Source organism: Lepisma saccharinum, chromosome 6 (genome assembly GCF_977018435.1).
Source record: "Lepisma saccharinum chromosome 6, izLepSacc3.1, whole genome shotgun sequence".
NCBI classification, from domain to species: Eukaryota; Metazoa; Arthropoda; class Insecta; order Zygentoma; family Lepismatidae; genus Lepisma; species Lepisma saccharinum.
In genome coordinates this window covers 34,290,797-34,301,807 of record NC_139234.1, presented here as the reverse complement: position 1 = coordinate 34,301,807, position 11,011 = coordinate 34,290,797, and the positions used below count along the sequence as shown (strand labels likewise).

The following is an 11,011-nucleotide window of genomic DNA, read 5'->3' as shown; positions in this document are numbered from 1 at the left end:
TATTTCAATTCATTATCATCATATTGTGCAATACAGACCGAATTAAAATGGATCTGGACAGTTCGCCACTACTGTTTCTTTTGCCGCTGGGGTACCTAATTGAACAACAGAAAGTTTTCTGCTGTAATAATTGTGCTCAATTATGAACCAGGTAGTTCGCCTAAATTTATATATATTTTCAGTAAGAGAAAGTAAGATTATATGAAATACAATCATTGTAAATAATTCTCATATTTGGCAGCTTACTTTTGTAGAGCATAGTGCGAAGTGCAATGTATCGTACGAAAAGTAAATGTATATAGTTGAGCATAATATTTGATATTTTCACAAATATGTACTTCAAATAAGTATCTGAAGGCAAGCAGCCGACAAACTGGTCATTGCCATTAATGTTTATCATTCGCATTAATGCGTGCTTAAGGAAGGTAAGTGGGAAAAGGCGTTGTTGAAGTTAATAATTTATTCCAAATTCAAAAGTTATCTCATAAAGTAAGAAGTGTATGAAAAAGTGTAAGGCGTAACCGCGCGAGTGGTTGCTCTCAGTAGACCTAACCAACTGAAGATATGAACAGCATTTTTTAAAAAGTAAGAATGTGGAAATTTAAAATTAAATTACATTCGTATGTAAGCCTGAGCGTATTGTACAAGTTTGTCTTACTCCGTCATAAAAACATTACTTTCACACCAATGTAATGCATATGTTATTGTAGTTTTGCGGTGGTAGAATTTCCATCCAAGTGTGAAACAGAATGCGTATCCTGTTATTTAGGCTACTTGGTCATCACCAGCGAAAGCTAATTCTTTAGTATTATTTTAATTAGACAACAGTTTATGGATACATTTCCGAGCGAGAAACTTCCATTCATACAATTAAGGATCCGTTATTTTCCTTTTAAAAGGTACACTCAAGGCAAAACTACAGTTGAGTCCAACCGAATACTGTATGCCAGTTATTTAACCATGTAATTATTTATTTTTTATGACTAAAGTCCCGATTGTGTAATTCCGATTTCGGTATCAAATACATCTCCGATCAACTCCTCTCGCTCGTTTATTTCGTCATTTGGTAAAAATCTGATAGTCCCCGGACACCTATAACTTTTTCGTTTTGTGAATTTTTGACATTCGTACTTACCCATCTGCTTCACGGAACATTCTTGAAGGTGCAATCACGTTTTTTTTATGAAAGTAATTGCAATGTTTTTTTTTTTTTTTTAAAAAAAGTGTTTTTGTAACTGAAGAACGTACGTTTCCGCAAATGGTTCGTGGGGCTATGTGAGAATGGTGTGTGGGGCTACGCAAATTTTTTTCGAAACCAATTTTTAACTATTGTAACCTATATGTGACCCTACCTAACCTAATCTTACCGGAAATGGTTTGTGGGGCTATGCGTTAATGGTTGAATTTCTGCTATGAAACATTCCCACATCACACAAAACACTTTCCAGATGTTAGACAATGCTACAGGAACTTATTACCGTAAGTAGTTTCTTCTGTAAAAATGAAGAAATCTGTCCGGGGAATATCAGATTAGTACCCATCATTTTTTACTTTCGTACTTACTGATTGTGCATTGTGGAACATTGTGTAGTGAGTTATTTTGCTTTTCTCACGAAAATAATGTCCATAACAGTAATTATTGTTCGTCCTTTTTTCGCTTCTGTAATACACAATATGGCGGTCACAACATCGTGGATCAGTGGGTGTACAGTGTTTCCAACCTTCTTAACCAAAAAATGCCCCACACATCATTGACGGATAGCCCTAAATACCATTCACGCATAGCCCCAAAAACCATTCACGGATAGCCCCACTAACCATTTCCGGCAAGGTTAGGTTCGGTTCAGCAAACATAGTTAAAATGGTACTACTTTACTATACCTGAGACACCTGGGAATGATTTCTTTCGCACTTTTTTACATTGCTAACGTACTATTCTGCATTCCGGAACACTTATTTAGGTGAAATAATTGAATTTGTTAGGAAAGTAATGTATATTTCTTACATTTATGAGTACTTACTGTTCTTGTTTATTTCCACACACAACATGGCGAAAGCTTACCGTTGATCGTTCCTTGAGCCAGAAAAACCATTGACGTTAGCCCAAAAATACACGATAGCCCCACAAACCATCACGGGGACGAGGTATGCCTACTAGGTTAGGTTAGGCCTGTTAGGTTTGGTTCCATTAGCACTCTTTTCGTTCAATTTAGCATATACGGACAATACGAGAGCGTATTGTGCTCTCATGCAGGAAGCAAATGGCAACAGCAATAGCGCGTCGGAAATAGATTTTCGTACAAAACCACATGCATTCGCATTAAAATGAATCAAAATTACACTCCCAAACATCAACAACGCTACAGAAAATGATTTGCGTAAGTACTTTCTCCTGTAAATTTGAAGAAATCTGTCTCAGGTATAGTAAAGTGTTACCGTTAAAATTTTGGGTCGTAGTAATATCAAGAATGTATATTTAGTTTTTTCATCTTCTTGCAAAACAACGGCGTGACTGGAAACACTGACAGGAGGTAACATCATCAAACGTGCGCAACGTCCGGCTCTCGTAGAGGAAGGAAAAAGAACAGCAACGGCAATTGTGCGTCGGAGAGATATTTTTCGTGAAAACACATGAATTCCTGCTCAAGCACATTCAACGACGAAAGAAAATACCTCCAGGAACAGTCTTAAATGGTAGAAAAACTCATATCAGTAAGTACTTTCTTGTGTAAAAATGAAGAAATCCATTATTCGGAGATGCAATTGTTACCCCGATGTCATATGGGCATTTTTCCTTTTTAGCTTCTGTTCGCCAATATGGACTTTTGGTTGGAACTGCAAACAGTGCTAATTACTATCAGAAAACTTCAAATTTTCTTTCACAATCATTCCCACTAATCTGCGATACTTGTTCTTTTTTGGACTCTATATGTGTATAAGCACATATTGCAGATGATGAAGCTAGCTTTTGAGCTATTTTCACCAGGTTTTAAACTGGCCTATTACACTGATGCACTCGTTCTTCAGTTGTTGGTGTGTATCAGCACTCGTTCTTCAGTTGTTGGTGTGTATCAGCTTTTGTTGGCGTGCCTTTCTTTTCGTGCAGGTGACCAGTATTTTATTTTTTCTGCTCACCAGGGTTGAAATATACCAGAAGGTGATCTAGTATGGACTGCTACTGCTAATGTATCTCATGACCTATGTATGAAGAGGTATTTAACTTGCCATTGGTCAACATGTTAGAGCTTTAAACTGTAGGTCCAGTCCTGATTAGCCTTACTGTGCATCAAGTGGACCTAAATCACTCAATCAATCAATCTAGCTGTCTTTTGTTTTGTTACGGGTGGGAAAATGTAATAGGGTGGAGTGTTTCCTTCCATTAGTAGGAGTTGTGCCCTGATTATGTCAACAAATTGTCAGATGTTAGCGTGATGCTCGCATGTCGACCTACTGTGGGACTATTTTTTTCATTTGTATATTTTTGGTTTTCGTGAATTGTATTTTTCTTCTTATGTTTAAGTGACTTTTTCATGATGGACAATACTCATACATACTATGAAAGTGTACGTGAGGAGCAGTGCGATATTCTTTATTCAGAAAACAGTAATGTGAAGCAGCCTGCCATAAGTGATCATGACAGTAACAGTGAAGTATCAGCCGTTGAAAATTACCATCAAACTCAAATTCACAAGCCACAGTACACTGGCCGTGACGAAACAACAATGTGCAATATTCACATAACAAACCACAAATGATATTGAGAACAAAAAAATGATCAACTAAATTTAAATAAATGGAGGTGTTTGTGTTGCTCTCACATATTGAACATTGGTGTTACTCCGACATAGTTGACCTATGCTGGGTTTATTACATTCCTAAATGATTTCATTGTTACGTTAGACAGGTTAAGTTTGGGGATGTTAGCATTAAAATTACTTTGTAAATATTTAGAACACCTGATCAGTGATCGTGTGATTTCTCATCTTCAGCAGTTTCTGCCATTCTCTTCACTTGATTTTTTTTTTTTTTTTTTTTTTTTTTTTGTGAAATTTTGAGTCTGAGTTGAACGGACGTGTTTTCGCGCAGCTCCTGAGTACAGTGAAGTGTAACTGAATGGGAAACAGTGTTGTGCAGTGGCACCTGGCTATAGGTGCGTGGAACAGGAGGTGGAGGCCCCAATCGGGGCAAGCGAGAGGGCAGCTCCCCGCTAAAGAAGTGCATTTGCTTTTTGTGGCCATGATTACTCTGGTGTTATTAGTGTTGAGTGGCTTGGAAGAGAATCCTGGCCCCTGCACCATCGAGGACGTCATGGCAAAACTTGACTCCATGGACGAAAAACTTAACTCAGTGACCAAAGATACGGCCATATTGAAGGGTGAAATATCCAAACTCACAAAGGAACTGAATGACACGAGACAAGAAAATGACAGGCTTAAGCAACAAGTGCTAATGAACGAGGACGCTATAGATAGATTGGAAAGTCAATCAAGAAGAAATAACCTCGTTTTCTACAACATAAGGGAGGAACGTGAGGAGACATGGGCCAGAACAGAAGACTTGGTAAGGGAGTTTTTATCAACAAAAGGTAAAAAAAAGGTAAAGTGTTCCCCTGTGCATAGCACCACGCCGTGAAGGCGTGTGGGGGTAACGCCCCACACTTTCTTGATCCGGTCGTTAATGGGGGTGATGTGATCAGCATCACGCCCCTGACCGCCTTTACCCCCCAGGGTTTCCTCCAGGTACCCATGTTATTCGACGCTGGGTAGGCGCCGGGGCCGCTTCCACCGTTAGAAAAGTTCCCGGATTTGAACCGGCCGGGGATCGAACCCGGGACCTTTAGCATGGTAGTCAGACGCGTTACCAACTGAGCCACCGCGGCGAGTTTTTATCAACGGAAATGGGAATTGATACTGATGATTTCGACATTGACAGAGCGCATCGTCTCGGCAGGCCAAACGGACGGACCCGGCCAATAATTGTTAAATTTGCATTTTATAAAAGGAGGGAGGAAATTTTATTGAACAGTTACAGAGCCAAGAATACACCAGTCTATATCCAAGAAGACTACACGCGCCGAACGCGGATGGTACATTCAGAACTCAAACCGTACCTTATAGAAGCAAAGGCTCGCGGTCAACATGCTAAATTGCAATATAACAAGCTACTCATAAATGGAAAACCATTTACTTTGGAAGAATTGAAATCCCCTTACAACGTCCCGTCAAAACCACTTCCAGCAAGTTCCAGAGACGCACAAGTAAATTTGGCAACAACTTCGAACAAAGGACCCCAATCGTCTCCAGGAAAGAAGGAAGTCGTCTACCTCGGCGGAAACAGCAGGACTCCCCCCACCCCTTCACCACCATCAAAAATGGAAGCAAAACGTAGGTAACCCAGTTCACCATGCCAACAAATTTAAAGAACTCAGAAAAGCAATCAAAAAAGAAATATCATCCGCCCATAATAATTACTTGTTCGACATCGAAAGCAATATTCAAAGTGACCCGTCACTTTTCTGGTTGTACAAAACAAACAGTTTCCAGTTTCTTCAAACAATGAACCCATATTAAACCTGAATACCGTCATTGATGAATTTGCGAAATACTTTCAATCTGTGTACGCAAACAATACGGCAAAGTATAACCTCGAGATCATGGCGGGGCACACAGAGTGCAAAACGCTAGATTCACTCAACATTCAGATGATCAGTATGTCTGAAATTGAAGCAGCTGTAAAAAAATTAAAGCCAAAGAAATCGGCGGGGCCAGACAAAATCCCACCCTACATCTTCAAAGGATGTGTAGACATTTTAAAAATTCCACTCTTTGTTATCTACAATGCGATATTATCTTCCACGCAGTTTCCCGAACGGTGGAAAGTTACTGCTGTATGTCCAGTACCGAAATCCTCGGAGAACAGAAACATTCAAAACCATCGTCCTATAGCTCTTTTATCTGCCCCTGCTAAAATATTTGAGCAAATCTTATATTGCCACATATATAACCATGTCAAAGAAACTTTTTCTGAATACCAGCATGGCTTTCTGCCCAACTGCTCAATAGAAACAAACCTTGGCGAGAAACTGCATTATATAAGCACGGTGTTAGATGATGGGGGGCAGGTGGATGTAATATACACTGATTTTTCCAAAGCCTTTGACACCGTAAATCATGATGTACTACTAAGTAAATTGGGCACTTTCAACTTTTCCCTTCCCCTCAGGAAACTTATGGCGTCATATTTAATGAATAGAAAACAATATGTCTCGTATAAAGGCCACGCATCCAGCGAATTTCTAGTACGTTCCGGAGTACCTCAAGGGTCCAACATAGGACCTCTTCTCTTTCTTCTATTAATCAACGACTTACCAGAACATTTGATTAATTCTAGAAAACTGTTATTTGCAGACGACCTGAAATTCTTTCAAAGAATAAAAAATATTGAAGACTGTGTGTGTCTACAACAAGACATAAATAGGTTGAGTGCGTGGTGCTTGCGCGACGGTCTTTCTCTTAATGCAGCAAAATGCTATTCCGTTACTTATTCTAAACAAAGAACGATCTTAAATTTTCAATATAAACTTAATAATACCAATCTAAAAAAATCTGAAACAGCAAAGGACCTAGGAATATATTTTGACTCTAAGCTAACTTTCACTCACCATATTAACAAAGTAATAGGCAACGCTTACAAACTTATCGGGTTCATTATTAGAATGGGCAGAGACTTTCGAGACACCCAAACACTTAAGGTATTATATTACTCATTAGTGCGTTCAAAACTTGAATTCGGGTCTGTTGTATGGAACACTGACAGTATAGTACAGACTACAAAAATAAAGCGAGTACAATCAAAGATGTTACGTTATATGAAGTATAAACTTGAAGGTACTTATCACAAATTTGATTCGTACAGTAATCTAATAGAGGAGCTCCGAATGCACAGGCTTGACGATCGAAGGACAGTGCGCGACCTGCTGCTGCTCTGGAAAATATATAATGGAAAACTTCGCTCTCCTCATTGGATCTCACAATTTAAATTACGCGTTCCTAACAATAAGACTCGACCCAATCATCAAACCTTTTTTGTGAATAGAGCGCGAACAAACATTGTCAAGAAATCCCCTATCTGGAGAATGAGTATTCTCTACAATGCCTTAGAAAAGCGTAACAAAAAAATTGATTTGTTCTCTATGCCATATATACAATTTAAAAACTGTGTAATGAAAACAATATCAAATAACAGTCACTGAAGCATGTATGAAAACCTGTATCTCTGAACTCTCTAACTGGGCGCCAGCCTGTTGAGTTCATTATTGAAAAATAAATAAATAAATTATTTTCTTGTGTGCATAGTATAGGTATGTTCAACATAATTGCGAAATGTATCCTGTGCTGAACTAATAAATAATAACGTAACTTCATATGCTATTGTTTCACCACCATTTTCAATAAAGCTAGATAATGTACTGCTCTCCACAGAGAATGTTCATTTGCAAATGTGTGTCAATAATGTAAACCTATGTGTGTCCGTAATCAATATCTAAGAAATGATGAAGTTCTGCAAAAAGTTCTGTTGTTTCTGTTGAGTCTTGAAAGACCACCTGGCTAGTCCAGTTGCAGCCTTCATTACACCAAATACTCTTCACCATAATCAACAACCTTCTGCCAATATTCCACAATGCCATTTACGTTTTTATGAAAACTCCTCTCTTGTGTGGCAAATGAGAATAGTTTCCACAGAAAGTCTCTTGTGGATTTTTTTTCCAATCCAATGACCAAAAATAATAAAAAAAAAAGATGTGGAAGTCTCTCGAAAGATCTGGTAAATAGAGTGGATGGGGCAAGAAACATTCTGCTCTTATGTCATGACCAGGGAATGGATTTATATGTAAATACATATTTATCTATGAAGCTGAAATCCGTTATATTTTGTATTATCTTTGCGCATCATGGCATATAGACTCGAAAAATTTATTTTTTATTTTTCATATTTGTACATATATTAGGTTTTGGCTCATATTTTACAGATTGTAGTTATTTTTACATATTGTTTCCATATTTCAGAACATTTCTCAACATATACTCCATATTTGCACAATAACTACATATACTCCATATTTGCACAATAACTACATGTTCCTGTATGACCGAACGAGTTGGGTGAATTCCTTGCTAATAACTGACAAATTTGAAATACACTCCCATTACTTCTTGCGATATTAAATGCAGTTTTAGTCAATATAAATCCATCTTGAGAGACAACAGAAGGATATTCACCTGTGAACACAACAAAATTTTGTCATTCTTTGTTTTGGAAACAGAAAATGAAAACACATTTTGTGTTGTTGTACAGTTAATGTCATTGTGTAGCATCTTATATTATTAAAAAGGCAAATATTTACAATTTTAAGTTAATATGTAACTTATTTTGGTGAAAATAACTAAATATGTATTTACATATTTAGCACATTTTTACTACATATAATTCCGTTCCCTGCTCATGAGTAACGGGGGTTGGGATGATCAACTATGCAGATTGTTTTTTGAACTTGTTGAAGCTGGCCACGGAACACATTTGCATTGATTTTTCAAGCATTTAAAACCTAGAACATAGAACCCTGTCTCAGAATCATAAACACTAAACCCTCACAAACCTTATTACTATTTTAGATATTTTTTATTAGGAAATTGTTTCTATAATTTCATATATTTGTGTTTTGAGAGTAAATATAATTGTTAATATATGTTTGTAGTTTTTTTTAAATTCGTAATACTGCATCAGGATATCACAATATGTACCTTCAAGATTAGGTCATCTGCATACAGTCTTTGGGTAGATTAGATACTCAAAAAGCATTATAAACAAAATACTAGAGAGAGTTATACACAATAGGAACAACAAACCTAACACCTCAAGAAATCCAGACATGCAAAACAACCAATATGATGAAAAGATAGCAGTCAGCCTATACACTGGAAACGTATCTGCAATCGTCAGTAGTAGAGTTCTTTCAAAACACATCAAGATATTCACGAACTGCCCCCAAAAATCAGAAGCTGATTACAAACTTCAAAGAACAATCTGGGACTAACGACAACCATAGGTTTACTGTATCAGCTGCACCTCTGGTAAAACATACATCATACATAGCAGGAGGATAAAGTGGACAACACTGCAAAGAACACGTCAGCTATATCAAGATTTCCATCCGGAAAAATCAGTATTAGCAGAACATTTCATCAACGAGGGCCATAGAATTGACTTGACCACAACTCACATCATCAACAAGTCTTCCAAATACTGGGATCACATAACCACAGGGAGAATCAAAATTTCAATGGGGATATTTGACTTGAACTAGACCTGGCCTGTCTTGACAGTTGATCAGGAGTGTGAATCGGGTTTTCAGCCCTCCCGGAATGGCTGGGAGTCTTCCAGAATCAAACTACCTTTTCCGGTCTCCCAGACAATCTTTGTTATCTCCCAGAATGACAAGATTTATGTAGTGTTTTATTTATATTATTATATCCTTTTGTATTCTTTTATTTGCTGAGGGAAGAAATTTGTTATGGCAAACCAAACACAATATTATTTTGAAGACATGTACAAAATTAGTCATTATTTAAGTAATTTAGAGGAGGGAGAAATAGAAAATCTAAACACATTGTTGCATCAAAATCTTGAGACTTCTTTATTTCTTTCATTATGTAGATTTAACTAGTAGAATGTTACACTGGGATTAAGTGTGTTTCAGTGTTCATGATGTTGTAATCATGGTCAGTTCGGAGTTGCAAGGGGGGGGGGGAAATAAAGTATTGATGCAATTGTAAATGAATTTATATTATCTCATTTTGAAAGAATTTTGTATAGCGTTTTGGCTGCAGAAGAGTCTGTGTACCTGTATATTGATTTTGTTTTGTTTACTTACAAATTGTCATTGCAATGTTGTTTTGATCAAGCTGGTTCAGGATTATAGCAGGAATCAAGACACGGGAATCGTGCAAAACGTTGTTTAAGAAATACAAAATATCAATCCTCCCTTCATTGTACATATATGAAATTGCATTACATGCGAGAAAAAATATTACTCTAAGTTCAATAGATATATAATATATAATACCCGAAAGACACAGCTTCTAAAGCGATATTTCACCAGGCTAACATTAGTTCAAGAAGGACCCAAACAGATGGCAATTAAAATATTCAATAACATACCAAATGATATTAAAGCAGAAAATATGACAAGTTTCAAAAACAAATTTTAAAAATTATTAATTAATAAGGAATATTATAGTGTTAGTGAATATCTAGATTGTAAATTATAGAAATTTTGTAATTATATATTTTATCTGAACTGTACTGAACTCTCCAAATACCAATGTATATGATTTATATGGAGTAATAAAATTGAAATTGAAAAGTTTGTATTCACAGTAGCAAGACCACAAATAGGGAACAACTGATATTCAGGAAATAAGTCTTTAAGAACTTTTTCACCTAAAGGATTAAATAAATTTCCAGGAATTTTATTCTTAAAAGTTGGCAACCCCAGTGCAATTGGTGCACCACCTGCATCAGACCCTGCACATAGTGAATACATAATACTAGGTTCATAGGCATTCCTGTATTTTATTTTCTGAAGAAGGTAGTGACATTAGCTCTTGAAGCTCAGAAGCCTGCGGATATCCAAGAGATTCTTTTCGTCATTAAATTTTACATTTGTTAAAGTGTACAAGAAAGCTCTCCTGTTGATGTTGGAGACACAGCGTAAAAATAAATGCATGTTCTATCACAGCTAATGTCCTTTTTTTTGTGTTTTCAGGATTAATGGTAATGATGTGATAACAAACTGAAGGTACAGGATGCTTCTAACACTGTATTATGCTGCTGCCACCTGGATTCAGTCATGGAGGCTTAGCTCTTTGTCTAAGAGAATATCAGAGCTCCTTAGCCACAATGCAAGCATAGTGATGTACAGAGTATGTGAACCTAGTGCTAATGAAGGTGA

The 11,011-nt window shown here is 36.9% G+C and overlaps 1 protein-coding gene across 3 annotated transcripts in view; it reads left to right on the top strand.

The window, feature by feature from the left end:
- The first annotated feature begins 358 nt into the window (after positions 1-358).
- Positions 359-11,011, top strand: part of Hcs (holocarboxylase synthetase-like protein) — a 49,869-nt gene continuing 39,216 nt past the window's right edge. Inside the window, exons 1-2 of one of the 3 annotated variants that reach the window (XM_083123739.1) lie at positions 359-425; positions 10,826-11,007. In XM_083123739.1, the coding sequence (XP_082979865.1) occupies positions 10,866-11,007 (142 nt within the window). In that variant the 5' untranslated portion in view covers positions 359-425; positions 10,826-10,865. Of the gene's footprint in view, positions 426-491; positions 586-2,644; positions 2,713-10,825; positions 11,008-11,011 lie in introns of those variants that run through there. The other 2 variants (XM_083123740.1, XM_083123741.1) reach the window with 2 other exon arrangements.